Raw genomic sequence first — 17,471 nt, 5'->3', positions numbered from 1 at the left:
CTGCTTACAATTACTAACTTACCGTTGCTGAATGAAACGTACTCTTTGCAACTCTAACTCGTTCATTCATCTTTAGTTTCTTGGAAAAGTCAGACCAGGAAGACTCTGCAGCAATGGGCCGGATACTGTGCCCAGGGGCTAGTCCCACTGAATTCTCCGACATCTGCATTCGCGAAACCTGGAGTACATTCACTCTTACCTTTTTCGTCTTTTGGTTATATTTCTTCGCTGCCCCACACATTTTTCTGCCTCAATGGGTTACTCGAGCTGCAAGATTAATCAAAAAGCCGTTCAGAACGTTCATTACCATCCATGAAGCGGAAGCACTAAGCGGCGATGATGGGGCAGAGCTCCACGTCGAGGAACACGTCCCTCTCTGGCGCACCCTAGTGTTTGCATTCATAGGCCTTCTGGAGATGATTGTTTGGCTTGCTACAGGAGCCTACAACTCCATTCTGTCCCGTCCAGCCCTTAATCCCTTCCTCAATGTCTTCGTGTGGAGTTACACAGTCGCGCGACCAATTGCATATCCCAGTGCAACCGTCCCATACGATCTCTTTTGCATTTACAGCTTGCAACTTTTTTCGGAAGCATTTCAGCTTGGTGGTATGCTTTTTACCCGAGATGCTTTTGGAATACCGCTTCCTTCCACGGATATTGTCGCTCTTCACGCTGTGAACCTCAGTCTGGTTGTCATATTACTTGCCGTGGTTCTATATATGCCTATGGCTATCCCTAGTGGGAAAGTGAATATAAAGGATATCGTAAGTCTTGGTGTTTGCGTACTGATCTTTGAGTTTAACAAATATTTAGGGTCAAACTGTTACTCCCGAAGACTACACACCGCTTGGTTCATGGATAACGTTTGCATGGGTATATCCTCTCATAAGAAAGGGTACAGTTACGACTCTCAATGAAGACGATGTTTGGGCCCTCAGCCCCACTATCCAGTCGCGTCCAATCTTTGCCAAGTTCATGAGTATACAAACGGTTAGTTTGGCGAAGAGACTGTTCTGGGCAAACTCACTTGACTTGATGTATGTTTTCTTTTCGTTATGAATACATAGACTCATCATAATCTGGTATATAGCTTGGAGTTCCTGATCTCAACTTTGAGCGTATTTTTTGAGTTTCTGAACCCCTTCTTCCTGAAGTAAGTATTCGCACGTTTCATACACAAAACGAATTTCATTCTCTCTCAGCCACATTCTCTCATCAATAGAGACAAAAGACCGCCCTCAAGCCTATGTCTACGCCATTCTCATGTTTCTTGGATCAGTCTTAAAGTCACAGAGCGACCTTCACCATCTGTGGTTCAGTCGTCGGGCCGCTACGCGTACCAGGAGCGAGCTTATGGCAATGATATATGACAAAGCATTAAAGAGAAAGGATCTGAGCGGTATAGTGAGGAAGGAAGAAGAAAAGAAGGACGACAAGAAAGAGAAGGGAGACAAGTCAAAGAAAGACAGCAAGGATACCAAGGAGAAGGAGCAAGTTGGCGCCGATGTAGGCAAAATTGTCAACCTCATGGCTGGAGATGCGAATCGGGTTTCGATGACGATTACAGCCATCTACATGATGTATAATGGTGTGTAATCTATTTCAAAAACCTGCTTTGTGGCTCATGTAATTTTCAGCTCCTGTCGAAATAGTCATCGGCTTGTTGTACCTTTATAATCTTTTAGGACCTTCCGCACTAGTTGGATTATTTGTGCTTATCGCAGGCTGGCCATTGAACACGTATCTCACAAAACGTAGCATGGAAATCTACAGAGGCACCGCTAAAGTGAGAGACAAGCGGATGGGCGTGGTCAGCGAGTTGATTGGAGCGGTAAGATCGCGCGCTGCGATCTATCGTTTTTGAGCTAACATTCTTGTGACCGTTGTATAGATAAAATTCATCAAATTCTTTGCATGGGAATATAAGTGGATAAACCGTGCGATGGAGGAGCGAGAAAAGGAAATGTCCTGGATGCTCAAATGTAGGTTCATTCATCTTGTGAGGATGTATCTTGACTCTCAATGTTTTGCAGCTCGAATCAATTCCATCATGTTCTATATTCTTTGGTCAAGTACGCCTATTCTGGTGTCCATTATCTCGTTCATGACCTATATTCTACTCGGAAACGAACTCACTGTCAGCGTAGCATTTACTGTGCGTTTCCGCTTTGTGTTGTCAAAGGCTATTTCCAGACCTGACTTCTCTATTTAGGCAATCGCTCTATTTGGTATGATTAGGTTCGAACAAAATTTATTTTTGTCCTCGTATTTTCTCAACCTTTCGACAGAACTCCTCTCAATGTGCTCCCCAATTTTGTCATCCAAGTCGCACAAACAAAAGTCGCTCTCGATCGAATTGCGGGCTTCCTTAATGAAGAGGAAGTCACAGAGCAAGTTTCTTCGTTAAAGAAAGACAAATCTACCCCTCAACAACCCCGGGAGTCGCTTAACGAGAGCGCCCTCGGGTTGGAAAACGCCACTTTCAAATGGAACGAAGTAGAGACAGCGAAACCGGCCAAAGGGAAACAGGATGACACGGTCGATAGAGTAGAAAGCGTGACACTACACCCTGAAGGGTCAGAGATTGATGGTCAGACCGAAGAGGACCATCAATTCAGACTGGAGCAAATATCTGTTATATTCCCTGAGGACAAGCTGACAGTTGTCACTGGTCCTACGGCCAGTGGAAAAACCGCACTTCTGGTGAGTGCACGAATTACTTGGACTACATTCGAAGGTGACATTTGTTTCACAGATGGCAGTATTGGGCGAAATGACGCTTCTCGATGGACGTATCTTGATGTGTAAAGACACTTCCACTATCGACGCAAACGGAAACATGCTGGCGATTTCCTACGCTGCTCAGTCCCCGTGGTTGAGACACCAGTCGATTCGGGATAACATCCTCTTTGGTTATCCATACGATGAGCAAAGGTATCAGGCTGTACTCGAGGCTTGTGCACTCAAACCCGATTTGGAAATTCTGGAGGATGGAGACAGCACTGAGATTGGAGCTCGTGGCGTTAGCCTGAGTGGTGGCCAAAAGGCGAGGTATGTGCCCACGTACAAACTCTTCAGCCGCAGCTGAAGGATACGATAGAGTTGCTCTTGCCCGAGCTGTTTATGCCAGAACGAAGTACGTGCTACTGGATGATCCTTTAAGCGCTGTGGTAAGTGATAATTATATAATGATCAGGCTTCTCGGAAACGATGTGACGGATATGGTTTATCATTGGTCACATGATATTCTATCTTGTACCATGGGCTCCTGGTGTACCGTCTTCCTCATTTTGCCCATTCTCAATATGCTTTACAGGACAGTCATACGTCTCGTTTTCTATACGAGAAGCTGCTTCGTGGATCTCTCTTGGCCTCTCGAACAGTTGTTTTAGTTACACACCATGTGGACCTCGTGCTACCTGGAGCCCATTATCTTATACGTATGTTGGATGGGCGTATCGACACCCAGGGAACAGTTGCAGATCTTCGCGCGTCAGGTCTTCTCGAGGATATCACCCACGAAGCTGAAGCTGAAGCTCAAAAAGACACACAAGTTGCGGTCGGTGAAGTTGCGGATGCAGAGGTTGAAGCTGTGGAAGGTGAAAACGGCAACCAAGTCACTACTGAAAAATTGAGCAAACCGCGTAAGCTGGTTGAAGACGAAAAACGGGAGCAAGGCGGAGTGAAATGGAAAATTTATAAGAAGTACTTGCAAGCATCGTACGTCGTCTCGTTTGTTTGTTGTATGTCTTTGACAGTTCTATTGTTAGATCTTATTGGGTCTGGGGTATACTCCTTGTTTTCGTCATATTAAACCAGTTCTTGGCAGTTGGGGAGAAGTATTGGATCAAGGTTCGTGTGTTTCATGACGGCCTAAAGCGATCATAATCTTTGACTTTTTTCTTTAATTATTTTAGGTCTGGGGTGAAGCCTACAATTCTTCAGAACCTTCTACTGCAATGATACAATTTGCACCTATGCACCTATCTGCAGCCTCTGAACATGGCCTATCTCTAGATGGATTCGCGCATCAAGCTTCACCCTCATCCCCAGCCATGTTTTCTACACGGATAGCTTTTAACTTACCAAGCGTCTATGACAATCCGATGTTCTATGTTGGCGTCTATGCTGCTATAGGCGTTCTAAACGCGCTTTTGAGTGTTATTGCTACTGCGATACAATACACCGGCGCCTTGCGCGCCTCCCGGATTCTTTTCAGGTGTCGTGTGTCTTATCCCGGTCGATGAAATGAAACTAACGATTTTACTGCAGGCAATTACTGGTAACCGTTGTCAGAGCCACCTTCAGATTCCATGATACCACACCGGTTAGTCATCATCTTGTGTATATCGGCTAATACTCACTTCTGGGCTAATTTACAGCAAGGTAGAATGCTCAATCGTTTTGGAAAGGTCAATGCTTCTCGTGCTGATCTCGAGTGGGAACTCAATCTGTTAATAGGATATTGAGACCATCGATTCTTCGTTGGCTGGGTCCCTTCAGAATGTCAACTCTTCTTTGGCTAACTTTTTCGCATCTGTTATAACTATCGCGTAAGTGGGCTTGTTTCTTCAGTGGAACAAAGACCCATAGTATGGCAGTGTCATCTTCCCGTTCTTCCTTTTACCAGCCACCATACTGGGCTTCATCTACCGTGAGCTTTCCATCGGTTATCTGAACACTGGTCGAGATCTTCGTCGGATGGAGTCCAACTCCCGGTCCCCTATCTTCTCAGACTTTTCGGAACTTTTGGAAGGAATCGTTACTGTCCGAGCTTTTTCTGCCGAGAAACGCTTCTTGGATAATATACACACTAAAATTGATTTCACCACAAGAATGTGGTATGGATTTTGGATGACCAATCGTTGGCTCTTACTATCTTTCGATTTGCTTGGTACGTTTTGATCTCTTGCCATTTTGAAAAATAGGCCTCATTCTATGCTTCAGGAGGTTTCGTACGTGTTCATCCTGATTTAACACAATATCAGTTCATCTTGTTATAGGCCGTCTTGATAACTGCCCTATTCTCCATTTCTCGGCCGGACGCTAGTTCAGGTCTAGCTGGTATTTGTATCACCAGTGCTCTCAGTTTCACCATGTCTGTCTATTGGTAAGTCCCGAACAAGCTATATTCATTGCCCATGATTCAAGTTCTATGTTTAGGTCATGTCGTTTTTGGACGACCTTAGAGTTGGACCTCAAGTGAGTCATCTCTCACATATACTAGACCTCGGTTTCAATGGTTTCCAAGTTCGGTAGAGCGGATAGTAGAATATCTTGACTTACCTCAAGAACCACCTGTCATTATTGACTCCAACCGACCCCCAGCTTATTGGCCGTCTAGTTCCAAAGACCAAATACTCGTGTCAGTGGAGAACTTGTCTGTGAAGTATGCTCCAGACCTTCCTGCTGTCATTCAAGATGTTTCCTTCTCTCTGAAAGCTGGAGAGCGTATTGGTCTTCTTGGTCGTACCGGTTTGTAACATTCATCTGCAAGAAATTTTTGTTATGTGCATTCTCTGATACAGTATCTAGGCAGTGGCAAGTCAACTCTAGCTATGAGTATACTTCGATTTGTATGTCTCGTTGATCGGTGTTTGATGGATACACCTGACCTGCCTTGCCATTTACATAGGTTGATCCCTCCAGTGGCAAAATCATCATTGACGGAGTTGATATATCAAGTATTGGTATTCATGACCTCCGATCTCGTTTGGTAGGTTGTGAGCTTGAAACACCTTTGCTCATGAACTGACCATTTTCCCAGACGTTTATACCCCAGGATGCGGCTCTTTTCTCTGGGACTCTTCGAGATAACTTGGATCCTTTTGGTAACTTATTCTTCACAAGACTGCAAGTTGCGCGAATTAACAAATTGTCGTAGGTGAACATACGGACGTGGAATGCTTAGATGTTTTGCAACGAGTGCAAATGACCATGCAAAGTCAATTCCCCTCTCGTCGCACATCCCGTGCTCCGTCCACTGCCGCAACTCCGACATCCTCCCGTCCGCCTTCTATAATCGGCGTCGACAGAGAAGATACAGTCAGCTCGGTAGGATCTACTGTCACGAATATGGATGGCAAGACTACGGTGTCCCTTGACACTCAGGTATCTCCCGGTGGGACCAATTTTTCTCAAGGGCAGCGACAACTCATCTCTATGGCCCGAGCACTTTTACGAAGAAGCTCTATCGTTGTCCTTGACGAGGCTACCAGCAGTATTGACTTTGCGACTGATGCTAAGATTCAGGCAACGATTCGTGAAGAATTCACCGGGTCGTTGTTACTAACAGGTATGCCAAAGTACCCTATAATGGATTAACCTTTGCTGATGTCGTTCCCTCGCTGTCCTAGTCGCTCATCGCTTACGAACGATCATCGATTATGATCGTCTACTCGTCCTCGACAAGGGAAAGGTTGTCGAACTCGACACCCCATGGAACTTGATTCAAAAGGAGGGTGGCATTTTCAGGACGATGTGTCTCAAGAGTGGAACATTCGCTCAGTTGGAAGCAGCAGCCAAAGCCAAAGCTGAGGAAACGTCTGCGTCAAGTTGAATGATATTTCAGGTATTTCTGGAGATGTACACAGACCAGCTCTAAACATGTGGATCTTCACTTCATTTTGTGCACAACATAAATCATTGATCTTGTATAACTTACCATTTCATTAATTCGTTTCAGGTAATTAATGATACAATCTTCTTCAGTCGATACGGATTCCCTTTATACACCATTGAGTGCCATTGCATATCCAGCTGCCAGGTGATGAAGCCGTGCGTCTAGAATAAATCCCTGTGTGTTGTCAAAATGAATTTACCATGGCGAGGAACATGTACTACCCTACTGTCATAAGCTATAGAGCATTCGGTGAATATTATCAGCACCGACTACATAGATTCTTGGATCGCGCACCTTTGAGTTCATTCAACAATTCCTTCAGCTCTACAACCCTCCGTACAATAAATTCTCCAGATTCGAGCTTCTGATCTGGGGTCTCAAGTTTGTCTTCCAAGGTGACATTGAGGACGACGAGTTTCATATTAGCATTGGTCATGCCTGTGGGGTATAATTTATGAAATATACCACAATAGGTTATGAGGGATTGAACTGACCAGGATCTGATACAAGGATGGGTGAGGACTCAATCACTGAATCAGCTTTGTATCCCTACAGGCAACAGGTTGGCATGCGAGAACAGCTTCGTTCAGAATCTCACAGTTTCTTCCTCCAGTTCGCGGATAGCGGCCTGTTCAGGGGTCTCTCCTTCATCGATGAGACCTGCGGGGAGTTCTGTGTACGGCAATACTTCACATTTATCGCACAACACGGTCATTGGGACTCTAGCATACCAACGATAAACTTGCCGATCGGAGGACGGTATTGTTCGACTACAACAATCGAGGGAGGGAAAGAATTGGCCTTGGACTTTAAGATGGCGAGAATAGCGACGGCTACCAAAGATAAGATAATATCGAATGAAAACGCGTCAATCGCGTACCATCGATGCCGGAAGACTTGCGCGTCTTGCGTTGGGCAACTTCCCAAAGACGCTAAAGGTGTTCAGATGAGAATCAAAACTGCATGATAGCAAATAATATACTTCGTGGCCCTCTGCATCGGTGTATTTGATTTTCTTTAAAGTGATCCATCTGCAGATAGGTATCGAGACTTCAGTTCTTCCTTGCTGAACCAAACAGATCGGACAATGACACTTGCTTGGCTTCATTGGTTGGAAGGTCTGTTACAGAAACCACTCTGGGTTCCTGTGACATTCTGATTGCTTGTTTCGAGATATTCCTATGAAATTGGAAACGAGGACGGAAGCGAGAGAGCATAAAGTACAACACGTGTGCCTCAGTTCTCTTTCACGCGTTCCGCTATTACTATTAGTATCATGTCCTCGGCCCTCCAAGCAGGTCAGTTCCGCCGTCCTTTCTCCCGTTTTTCTCAGCGGAATTTTCTCACCGCTTTAGGCCCTTTGACATTGTCGAAAAAACGGCCTGCGGCAGACGACGATGCTTCGTCTATGGAAGGCTCCAGAGGGCCCAAGGTAGCAAAAGGTACGTGTTTTGAACAAATAGTATTCACACCTGGCTCATGGTAACGCGCAGTTCACCCTTTTTTCAGCAACTCCCCCAAAGAGCCTAAAACCACTGGCACATTCCAATGGCAGAAACCCCTGGGCGCGCGCGGCAGCTGTCTCCATGGCACGAATCTCACCCCTGTGTGTTCATCGAAGGTCGCCGCCTTCGATCTAGACGGCACGCTGATTAAGCCCAGCTTTGGAAAGGGTGCAGTTAAGAAAGCATCGAAGGGAGCGCCTCCAGCATGGGAATGGTGGAGAGATACGGTCCCACATGCACTCGAAGAGTTACGTTTAGAAGGGTCGGTTCTCGTTTTACTAAAGTCAGGGATCCAACTCATGGTGGGACCATAGATATTCTATCGTTATTATATCCAATCAAGCTATCAAAGGAACATCGCTAACCACTTGGAAGGAGAAAGTCGGGCTCATAGCAGCAACGGTATGTCTTCGGATTTAAGCAGAGCAGTTACATTGACTAAAAACTCATGTTCAGATTCCATCCGTTCCCTTTCAGATATTTGCAGCCGTAGCTAAGGATGAATATCGCAAGGTGGATCACCTCGTTTTGAATAGACGGTTGGTACTGAGACCAAATAATCAAGCCCATGCCTGGAATGTGGAATGAGTTGACAAGAATATTCAAAGAGGATGGTATAGAAATAGGTCAGCTGTTCCCATGTCTTCTAGACTGTTGTTTTTGTTAAGGAAGGTTGTGTAGACAGGACTGTCTCCTTCTTTGTCGGCGACGCTGCTGGTCGAGATGGAGATTTTGCATCCACCGACCGGAAATGGGCTCTAAATGTGGATATACCATTCTTCACTCCCGAGGTGATTATCAACTTTCGAACACGGATCAGCGACCAATTTGTTCATATATTGAATCAGGAGTACTTTCTGAAGCAGCCTGTCCAAACAAAGTTCAAACTCGACGGTTTCAATGTCGCAGATCTTTCTCAGTGTTTGTCCGGCTGCGTTTTCATTATATGTACCGAGTTTCTGAACCCCTTAATACAGTACCACTATTCTCTCCAGCCCATACGCCTGTAATACCGGAACCCAGAAAACAAGAAATCGTTCTTTTTGTTGGATATCCCGGCGTTGGAAAATCGACCATATGCGAGCGCTATTTTGTCTCAAAAGGATATGAACATATCAATCAAGTACATAATACCAGATCTTTGACCACTTGCACTCATTGACGGAAGTTGAGCTCTAGGATACCTTGGGAACCAGACCGAAGTGTGTAGCAGCTGTGGAAAAATCAATGCAAGAAGGCACTAGTTGTGTAGTCGGTAAGGACTCCTTTGTTGTGCCTTTGAATCCCATTTTAAATCTTTGCTAGATAATACTAATCGGGATGTACGGACAAGAAAATACTACGTTGATATCGCTCGAAAATTCGAAGTTCCTATAAGGTTGGTGTTATTGTTGAGCTGAACAATGCAATTATCTCTGATCAATTTATCTTTCTGTGATAGGTGTTTCGTTTTCACTGGATCGATGGAACTCGCATGGCACAACAATCTTTATCGCGCGTACAACCTTCCCCTTTCGTCAGCGTCTCGTCAGGTGTGTTGCGTTCTGTCAGATCAAATATTCATATGTTCAAGAGTGTTATAGGAAAAACGCGATCTTGTACCATACCTCGCGTTCACCTCGTTCAGAAATAGTTATGAAGAACCCAGCCTGTCAGAAGGATATTCAGAAATCAAGCAGGTTAACTGGATCTTCGAAGGGACCGAGGAAGAGAAGAAGAATTGGAGCATGTGGTTGCAGATTGAAGGAAAATGAAAATGAGTATCGAAGGTTGGTATCTATGACTGGTAACCTCCGAGTTTACTGTAGAGGATCGCAATACTGTAAAGACAATGTATTCTATCCGCGTTTATTTCTAATGACTCTCATTACTCCTTAGCAGCATCCATGTAGTGGATTTCGGAGCACTCGCGAAGCCTTTGCGCAGCCTGTTCAGGAGTAATGTCGCGCTGTGACTCGGCCATTAACTCGATTCTAAGGAATGCTGAGTTCAAGGTGTTCAGTCAGGCAAATTTATTACTCACCCAGCCATGAACTTCTTCACAGTCGCGCTTCGGAGTAGAGGAGGAGAGAAATGCAAATGCAAATGAGCAACATCATCCTCGTCTGTTTCCTCCGGCGAGGACAAAGGAATTGGTCGTTGGTGGATACCCATAGAGTATGCAAAGGAGCAAGAGAAGAGATTGTCGTAGCGTTTCGTAATATTGGAGAGAATATCGGCAAAAGATGTTTTCTCTTCAGGCGTAAGATGTAATATCGAGGGAATGTGTCGGCGGTACGGAAGTACTGATTGGGTAGGTCAGTGAGTGAATAGATCATCATCAAAAAGCACATTATCATACACAAAATCTCGAAAGGCCAATATGCCCACCAGGGCACGACAGCGACCCAGTGATCATTTTTGACAACCACTCGGTCGGCACCACTAATGTTGACTTCGGTGTGAGCGTATTCACATAATAAGCAAGGTTTTCCTGCGCAACCGGTGTAAACCTTGTATCGAATTCATGTACCAAATAATTACCATGTGGTCCTCGGGGGGCATCCGAGGGAGGGTGAACAGAATTGGAATAATCGATGAGATTAGCCATTTCGTGCGCAGGGAGCGTCGGGACATTTGTAAAAGACCAAATTTGGCCGTGAGGATGAGGATTCGAACACCCCATCATGGCGCCCTTGTTCTGGCAAGAGCTTTTGGTCGGCGGTCGAAAATGGCATAGACAAACATACCTCGAAAATTTGTACATGCTTGATGCCTTCTTCTGAGCCTCGTCTTACGTAGATCTTTATCCACTCTTCGATAATCCGTTCGATGTCCTCGATAAGTAATCGCGGGATAGTCAGATCGTGTCTTGGATGAAAGATCAGAACGTCGCAGTCTCCTCCAATTGGCTCTGTCGTGAGGAGATGATGAGGATTGACGGGGGCTTCAGGCATCGGAGGAGGCAGGACAGCAGCATAGTCATTCTCAAAAATGTATGTGTGTTCATAAACTTCCGTCTTTTTTCCCCCAGCCCTAGTGTTTCCAGGACAAAGATAGCAAGCTGGATCGTACTGCGGGAGTTTGCCGTTCTGTGGGGGCTCAACTTGTCCAAGCCACGGACGTTTGTTTCGATGGGGAGAGACGATAACGTGCTCATTGGTCAAGGGATTGTCTGCGAAAAAGTCAAATGAGCATTTCTAGTTGTGTGTGTGTGTTCAAAAAAACGCAAGGCACGCACAACGCCGGTGGGGATGCGTGGACGGGTCGAAAATCTCAGCCATCGCTGATGCAGCACAAGAGCCCGGTTGAGAGACCCATGGTTGTGTATAATATGCGGTCTCAAAGAATCAAGTGAAATTAACCGGGCCGTGTTCCCGCTTTCCATCTGCTCTTTGCACACGTTCCCTCATTATGGATTCTGATAATTCAGTCAATCGACGCCGCATTCAACGTTCTCACTCTCCGCCAACCTACAAACTTGAGGATGACGACGATACCTATGTTCCTTATGTCCCAGTTGCTCAACGTCGCCAGGAAAAGCTTGCCAAACTTTCTTCATGGGGTAGAGCAAAGAATGGTGCTCAAGATACGCAGCGGGCGCAGGAGGAGTTAGAGGACGAGGCAAAGGAGGAAGAAAAACGGCGAGAGAAGGCGCGGAAAGAGAGAACATTGTTGATGGAAGCGCAAGACGTTCACTCACGGAAAGCTGCAGAAGGTGTGTACGTTCCGTGGTTTCGCTACTAGTGTTTGTAACCGACGATGCAGATGCGAAGAAGACCGAAGAACAAAAGGCCACCGAAGAAGAAGAAGAAATTCTTGAGGCCATCAGAAGCCGTAAGAAACTCTTATCTGACCTCGAATTGGCAAAGGGTATTCAATACACTGAATCTCTCAAGACAAGGTTTGTCCTTGAAACATTGTGTAAAACCATCTGACTCTCCCTCAGCTGGCGGCCTCCGAAATACATCAGAGATAGGACTGAGCAGGAACACCAGCGGATCCGAGAAAAGTATGCTATCATCGTCGAAGGCGAGGACATACCTCCTCCGATTGAACACTTCGCTGTGCGTAAATGTTGTCCTTTATAATCCTAATTTGGCTGATGCATGTATCAGGATATGAAGATTCCTCAATCAATTCTGGATTATCTGAAATCGCAGCGTATAACAGCTCCAACCCCGATTCAATTACAAGGCATTCCTACTGCGTAAGTCGGCGTCGCACGTCCAGTTTGTTCGGAACTCTTATACGGCGATCAGATTCTCAGGAAGGGACCTCATTGGAATCGCTTTCACCGGTTCTGGCAAGACTCTCGCCTTTTGTCTTCCTCTAATTATGCTTGCGTTAGAAGAGGAGACAAAAGTTCCGCTCGTGCGCGGTGAAGGGCCAGTTGGCGTTATCCTGTGTCCGTCTCGAGAGCTTGCAAATCAAACATACGAGAACGTCTTGACTTGGACTTCTGCATTAGCGAAAGAAGGGCGGTATCCAACACTGAACACGCTACTTTGCATGGGTGGTATATCAATGAGCGAACAAAGCCACACAATGAGTAAAGGTTTGCATATAGTAGTGGCTACACCCGGTCGGCTCATAGATATGCTTGAAAAGAAGAAATTCACGTTCAACAACTGCAAATATCTCTGTATGGATGAAGCGGATCGGATGATTGACCTTGGTTTCGAGGATGATGTCAGGAATATCATGAGTTTCTTTAAGGTATGTATACATGACTGCCGTGCATGCTAACCTATTGACTGGGTCTGTTGTTCAGCGGCAACGTCAGACTCTCCTCTTTTCCGCAACCATGCCTCGTAAAATCCAAGATTTTGCCCAGCAGTCACTGATTCGACCCATTCTGGTGAATGTTGGCCGTGCTGGCGCCGCCAATTTAGATGTGTTGCAGGTGGTTGAATATGTCAAGCAGGAAGCTAAAATGGTATATCTGCTGGAGTGTCTGCAGAAAACTCCACCGCCTGTCATCATCTTCAGTGAAAATAAGAACGAGGTCGATGGTGAGCTCTCTCAAAGATTCCCTGTTGTTTGAAATATTCACTGGTCAATTCGAGATATCCAAGAGTACCTACTATTAAAGGGCGTTGAAGCAGTCGCTATCCATGGATCCAAAAGTAAGTAGAAGCCTAACGACAAGTGAAATCACATTCCGACAGTGCTTTGTAGCCCAGGAAGAACGTCAATATGCCATCAAATCTTTCAAGAGTGGTGCGAAGGATGTTATGGTCGCATCTGGCGTGGCTTCAAAAGGTCTCGACTTCAACGAGATTCAACATGTCATCATTTTCTCCATGCCCAAGGAGATTGAAGATTATGTACATCAGATCGGACGTACGGGACGTAGTGGAAAAACTGGCATTGCAACTACTTTTGTGAACATGAACACACCGGAGCAAACACTTTTGGATTTAAAATATCTCCTGATGGAGGCTGGGCAAAAGTGGATTGCTTGCTACTTCACCTGAGTTACGATTGCTGATGCTCATTGATAGGGTTCCACCGTTCCTTGCCACGATAGAGGATCCCCGGGCGGTCCAGGGTGGATCACTTAAGGGATGTCCCGTATGTGGAGGGCTTGGCCATGGGATTAGTAATTGTCCAAAGTTGGAGGAGACACAGAGGAGGCAGATGGCATCTCATCGTCCGCAGGACGATGGCGGTTATTGATCTGTATCATATATACCACTATTATAAAGGGGGAAGAAAAATTCGTTTTCCTCACATACAATAGTCGCTAAGCACGTGATGGTTGCTCATCAATGTCGGTGACTCACCTGTCTCTGACTGCCTATCATCAAGATTCAAATGAACCTGAAAACCAACTCCGCGTCGACGTCCAACGACCTTGCTTCCACCTCAAGAAATTTTGCGTCCTACATACTATCAGACGATGATTGCTTACCACCTCCGAACTCTCGAGACGCGACTTCGCACCTTGAACGAAACAGAGAGATCCAGGAAGATGTTTATTACGGAAAGCTTGCGTTCAATCACAATATCAGTGCGCACTATCACAAGTACGCCTATACCAGACCATTGGAGATCACCCTCACTATAACTCTAGTTTAGGTTGTGCTCAGAAGCTTGTAGTCATCGACTGCGAATGAAACACGGTATTGCAGACATGGCATTACTCCAAGAGGTCCTGTGAGTATCTATCTCAGCATTCAAAAGTAGCGAGATTGTTGAACTATCAAAAGTCAGTTCGTTGATGGTCGTATAAACGAGATGCACGCTATATTCTTGCCTCCGGTTCCTTTGACACCACGAAAGATGCCAACGCGATTATCTAGGGAAGAGATTCCTCGAGATCCTAATGATGCGAACACCCGTTCGTCATTACGCAGCAAGACGAATATCAGAGGAGGTGCGTTTTGGGTTTGGAAACTTCAGGTCACCGGTCACCTGTCACGTATAGTTGCAGATACAGAGTCCAGGACCGTAGGGAACCCTACTTCAAACACGCCTAAACGCAGCTTATATCGAACAGACGCGTCTCCGGTTCGTTCGACACCTGCTACGCCTTTTGACCTGCTGCTGGAGCATAAAGATATGGCAGTCCCAGATTCCCCACAAACGCCTACGAGAAAACCTGGTCTTACAAGAATTCGGTCAGAAGGCACTCAAAAGGTGGTCGCAAATACATCAAATATTCTCAAATCTGGAAAAATCATATCTACCACTGTTATCATCATATCTGACGATGAAGACGAGAGTGTTCCTGCTATGGATCCCGTGAATGAAATGCCCAATCTGTTCAAAGAGTTGAACCGTTTCCGACGAAAGGTGTGTACGCGTTGGTAATTGACATTAGTCCAAGCATTCGATGACCTAGTACGTAGCTTTCTACATCGCTTGGTCGACTTCCTGAAGAAATAATTCCCCTTCAAACACTCAAGCAACTTAGCATACAACCGCCATCTGGTATGCCATCTAGTATCTGAAAAATGCCGACCTCACGCCCTTTTCTGTTCTAGACTACAAGATGTACCAGAGGATTCTTGCTGATACTTCTGGCATACCACACAATAATATTGAGGAACGTGAAGCATACGTGGCGGAGAAATGGAAGGAATCCGGGAGCAAGTTTTTTGCGCTTTGCACGCAATTTCGGAGGAGACAAGAAGATTAAATTCCATAAATAATTGTAGAGCACATTGATTTCTGGTACAGCTGTAACTTTGAAAGACATTTGCAACACACCGACCCACGCGATTGACATACTTCAGAGCTCTTCAGACAAGTTTATTTAATCAATTCAAGCAAAATATCAATTTCGATGGGGTACCATCTGCTATTATACGCGTTTTTATTGTGGATTATGTATACCGTGTAAAGGAATATTACTTATAACTGAGGCCAGCGAGTCCAGCTCGCTATTTGTTGGCAATGGCATGATTTCGAGCAAACTGCAGATCTTCGAATACGACGTTGATATTGGCACTAATGTCCACTAATTTGTCACCAGAGTTGTTGGTCTTTACACTCCGGTTAAGCCAAATCCATTTGTAACCATGATGATAGGATAAGGCAGGTCCCCAACGCCGCGTCACCGCCTCGGTGGAGTTTGACCATCCCTCCCAATTCATATATACATCGGTTCCATGAAGGCAGTTGCTAATTTCCTCCGTCAGTGAGGGAAACAATGACCGTTATGGATTGGTTGAACTTACAAATGAAGGACTTTTGGGCGGATCAGAGCACCCTGTGCGTCCTTTGTCAGCTCATGGCAGCACCCTTTAGATGGATGAAGTCTTACCTCCTGAGGAGTTCCCTTGACATGACTTTGCCTGGGTAATTCATGGACTTCAGATATACCATCTTCACCTAATGTGATACTATATGTGTCCATTAAACAGCTGGTAACTTCGAAGTCAAAGCTCAATGGTTCGAAAATATCCTTCCTGCTATCAACAATGGCCCACCAATAACCTTGATCACCCAGCTTGACGTTCTTGTACCCATCCGGCCCTGGTTCGCCATACATGGCGCGAAAGGTAGGAGGGGACAACGCTGGAGGATAGGAATCATCCGTCACCTCCCTGTACACACTCGAGTCCATCAAACGCAATTTGCGCAACTTTTCTAGATCCAACAACATGACACAGCTGCATATTCGCGAAGCTTGGTGCCATACAGGTGAATCCTGATCGGGGTGGTACGACATGACAAAGGCGGTGGTGGGTTTAAGTTGGGAAAATACGTTCCACAATAAGGTTGGATCGGAAATGAAGATAGCGTCGGTGTCTATGTAGATGGATTTCTTGACGCTTGCAGGAAGAATCTCATGGATGAAGAGCTTCATTAAACCAGCTTGATCATTGAAACTTATTCAATTGGGAGCGTAACGGAGGAGATTATTACTTACGAAGACCTGCTGCATGATCACTCCGTATTGAACCTTCTCGAGCTATCCTATCCTTCATACTTTGTAGTGAAGGTTGATAGAAACGGATTTTGAGAGGGTAAGATGGACCAGTCAACAACGAGAATCTTGTTTCCAGAAAGTCTCGGGCTGATTGGTCGCAAATAATATGGAGTTCTATTGGGCTCGTGGTATACATTAAGATGGTCTGCCATGATCGTTTAGCGATAATGAAGATATTAGAAACTAAAGACACACACGCCTTGATTAAAAGGGCTCCTTCCATAGCAGAGTCTCGAGACCACATAATGAGTGAGAATATCACTGGCTCAGGCTGTGATACGACTGCTTTGTTGGCAGTGATTGTTTCAGCGGAAGGAAGGGAAGTGTATGTCGAGGTAACCGTGACCGTAGCAGTGACTGTTGAGAGTACCTCTACTGCCATCTCTGCTCCAACGGGAGCAGACTGCCATTCCGCAAATAGAGATGCAGAGACGGCATAATCTCGTCCAAAAAGGTATGTTGTTAGAAAGAGGACGATGACAGCTAAAACAAGTAGTCTTGTACGTCTTCGGTTTGACCGCCAGCATCTTGCAAGTAATGTGTCATCATGTTGGGTACTGGCCATGAAGGACCAAGGTAAAGACCGGAACGAATAAAGCGAGTGGAGATCAAGTGAAATGTATTTGGGCCATATAATAAAGGTCTTCTTGCTGGCAATGTGACATTGAATGGGTGGTCAAATGAACTCAGCGCTCCGGCGCCAAATTAACCACTCCAGAAGCTGCATTCATTTTACCTAACAGAAATACCGACGACTGTTTCTCAAGACGTAAGGAGATGAACACCGAAAAAGACCGTAAAGCGAACATGTACATTCCGTACGGCTCCCGAACGTCGGATAAAGGTCTGCACCCAGCCTTCCCGGGAAAGAGATTTAATGTTAATGATGTCGCTGTACATTTAGAGGAGATCCTTTCCGGTC

At 45.5% G+C, this 17,471-nt stretch overlaps 7 protein-coding genes across 7 annotated transcripts; 4 read left to right on the top strand and 3 right to left on the bottom strand.

Moving 5' to 3' along the window:
- Positions 1–3: 3 nt before the first annotated feature.
- Positions 4–6,668, top strand: C8R40DRAFT_1092338 (multidrug resistance-associated ABC transporter). The gene is made up of 27 exons (XM_046227544.1): positions 4–764; positions 814–1,037; positions 1,091–1,153; positions 1,203–1,588; positions 1,638–1,831; positions 1,892–1,982; positions 2,034–2,155; positions 2,213–2,238; positions 2,289–2,703; positions 2,756–3,051; positions 3,101–3,170; positions 3,317–3,720; positions 3,771–3,852; positions 3,918–4,219; positions 4,273–4,327; positions 4,383–4,412; positions 4,462–4,553; positions 4,602–4,894; positions 4,948–4,955; positions 5,004–5,110; positions 5,164–5,202; positions 5,252–5,475; positions 5,536–5,576; positions 5,636–5,716; positions 5,768–5,831; positions 5,885–6,295; positions 6,357–6,668. The coding sequence occupies exons 1-27, from the start codon at positions 114–116 to the stop codon at positions 6,557–6,559; spliced, it is 4,974 nt and encodes a 1,657-aa protein (XP_046088879.1). The 5' UTR covers positions 4–113; the 3' UTR covers positions 6,560–6,668.
- C8R40DRAFT_1092333 (NUDIX hydrolase domain-like protein) lies at positions 6,669–7,869 on the bottom strand. The gene is made up of 9 exons (XM_046227543.1): positions 7,721–7,869; positions 7,605–7,653; positions 7,503–7,554; positions 7,354–7,455; positions 7,221–7,294; positions 7,117–7,171; positions 6,917–7,060; positions 6,844–6,857; positions 6,669–6,796 (listed from the first exon to the last, which is right to left on the bottom strand). The coding sequence occupies exons 1-9, from the start codon at positions 7,837–7,839 to the stop codon at positions 6,728–6,730; spliced, it is 678 nt and encodes a 225-aa protein (XP_046088878.1). The 5' UTR covers positions 7,840–7,869; the 3' UTR covers positions 6,669–6,727.
- On the top strand, positions 7,745–10,137 carry C8R40DRAFT_863812 (polynucleotide kinase 3 phosphatase-domain-containing protein). Its single transcript, XM_046236486.1, has 13 exons — positions 7,745–7,920; positions 7,978–8,064; positions 8,116–8,389; positions 8,442–8,529; positions 8,584–8,640; positions 8,693–8,753; positions 8,809–8,918; positions 8,976–9,048; positions 9,105–9,250; positions 9,307–9,382; positions 9,433–9,505; positions 9,569–9,659; positions 9,711–10,137. The coding sequence occupies exons 1-13, from the start codon at positions 7,899–7,901 to the stop codon at positions 9,879–9,881; spliced, it is 1,329 nt and encodes a 442-aa protein (XP_046088877.1). The 5' UTR covers positions 7,745–7,898; the 3' UTR covers positions 9,882–10,137.
- On the bottom strand, positions 9,995–11,390 carry C8R40DRAFT_1039447 (galactose-1-phosphate uridyl transferase; the record flags this gene model as incomplete). The annotated part of the gene is made up of 6 exons (XM_046223839.1): positions 9,995–10,100; positions 10,151–10,412; positions 10,469–10,600; positions 10,651–10,807; positions 10,857–11,281; positions 11,348–11,390. 6 exons carry the CDS (start codon positions 11,388–11,390, stop codon positions 9,995–9,997), a joined length of 1,125 nt encoding a protein of 374 aa, XP_046088876.1.
- Positions 11,391–11,520: 130 nt separating this feature from the next.
- Positions 11,521–13,788, top strand: C8R40DRAFT_1159278 (P-loop containing nucleoside triphosphate hydrolase protein; the record flags this gene model as incomplete). The annotated part of the gene is made up of 9 exons (XM_046229859.1): positions 11,521–11,824; positions 11,875–12,010; positions 12,056–12,173; positions 12,225–12,316; positions 12,369–12,825; positions 12,881–13,121; positions 13,176–13,235; positions 13,288–13,561; positions 13,614–13,788. The coding sequence occupies 9 exons, from the start codon at positions 11,521–11,523 to the stop codon at positions 13,786–13,788; spliced, it is 1,857 nt and encodes a 618-aa protein (XP_046088875.1).
- A 62-nt stretch (positions 13,789–13,850) lies between these two features.
- Positions 13,851–15,307, top strand: C8R40DRAFT_863730 (uncharacterized protein). Its single transcript, XM_046236485.1, has 5 exons — positions 13,851–14,268; positions 14,322–14,488; positions 14,546–14,907; positions 14,964–15,045; positions 15,099–15,307. Exons 1-5 carry the CDS (start codon positions 14,225–14,227, stop codon positions 15,251–15,253), a joined length of 810 nt encoding a protein of 269 aa, XP_046088874.1. The 5' UTR covers positions 13,851–14,224; the 3' UTR covers positions 15,254–15,307.
- Positions 15,308–15,497: 190 nt separating this feature from the next.
- On the bottom strand, positions 15,498–16,793 carry C8R40DRAFT_1159277 (uncharacterized protein; the record flags this gene model as incomplete). Its single annotated transcript, XM_046229858.1, has 5 exons — positions 15,498–15,738; positions 15,795–15,826; positions 15,881–16,434; positions 16,490–16,694; positions 16,749–16,793. 5 exons carry the CDS (start codon positions 16,791–16,793, stop codon positions 15,498–15,500), a joined length of 1,077 nt encoding a protein of 358 aa, XP_046088873.1.
- Positions 16,794–17,471: the final 678 nt, after the last annotated feature.

Source organism: Lentinula edodes, assembly GCF_021015755.1.
Source record: "Lentinula edodes strain Le(Bin) 0899 ss11 chromosome Unknown C8R40scaffold_8, whole genome shotgun sequence".
NCBI classification, from domain to species: Eukaryota; Fungi; Basidiomycota; class Agaricomycetes; order Agaricales; family Omphalotaceae; genus Lentinula; species Lentinula edodes.
This window is presented reverse-complemented; position numbering and strand designations above follow the sequence as displayed.

Coding starts and splice junctions, on each gene's coding strand:
- C8R40DRAFT_1092338 (XM_046227544.1), top strand. CDS start 114: ATGGGCCGGATACTGTGCCCAGGGGCTAGTCCCACTGAATTCTCCGAC. Junction 1,154..1,202: donor CTGAACCCCTTCTTCCTGAA/GTAAGTATTCGC, acceptor ATTCTCTCTCAG/CCACATTCTCTCATCAATAG. Junction 3,171..3,316: donor ATGATCCTTTAAGCGCTGTG/GTAAGTGATAAT, acceptor TATGCTTTACAG/GACAGTCATACGTCTCGTTT.
- C8R40DRAFT_1092333 (XM_046227543.1), bottom strand. CDS start 7,839: ATGCTCTCTCGCTTCCGTCCTCGTTTCCAATTTCATAGGAATATCTCG. Junction 7,654..7,720: donor CTTCCAACCAATGAAGCCAA/GCAAGTGTCATT, acceptor ACCTATCTGCAG/ATGGATCACTTTAAAGAAAA. Junction 7,295..7,353: donor GATCGGCAAGTTTATCGTTG/GTATGCTAGAGT, acceptor TGCCGTACACAG/AACTCCCCGCAGGTCTCATC.
- C8R40DRAFT_863812 (XM_046236486.1), top strand. CDS start 7,899: ATGTCCTCGGCCCTCCAAGCAG. Junction 7,921..7,977: donor GTCCTCGGCCCTCCAAGCAG/GTCAGTTCCGCC, acceptor TCACCGCTTTAG/GCCCTTTGACATTGTCGAAA. Junction 8,530..8,583: donor TCGGGCTCATAGCAGCAACG/GTATGTCTTCGG, acceptor ACTCATGTTCAG/ATTCCATCCGTTCCCTTTCA.
- C8R40DRAFT_863730 (XM_046236485.1), top strand. CDS start 14,225: ATGAAACACGGTATTGCAGACATGGCATTACTCCAAGAGGTCCT. Junction 14,269..14,321: donor GCATTACTCCAAGAGGTCCT/GTGAGTATCTAT, acceptor AACTATCAAAAG/TCAGTTCGTTGATGGTCGTA. Junction 15,046..15,098: donor TAGCATACAACCGCCATCTG/GTATGCCATCTA, acceptor TTTCTGTTCTAG/ACTACAAGATGTACCAGAGG.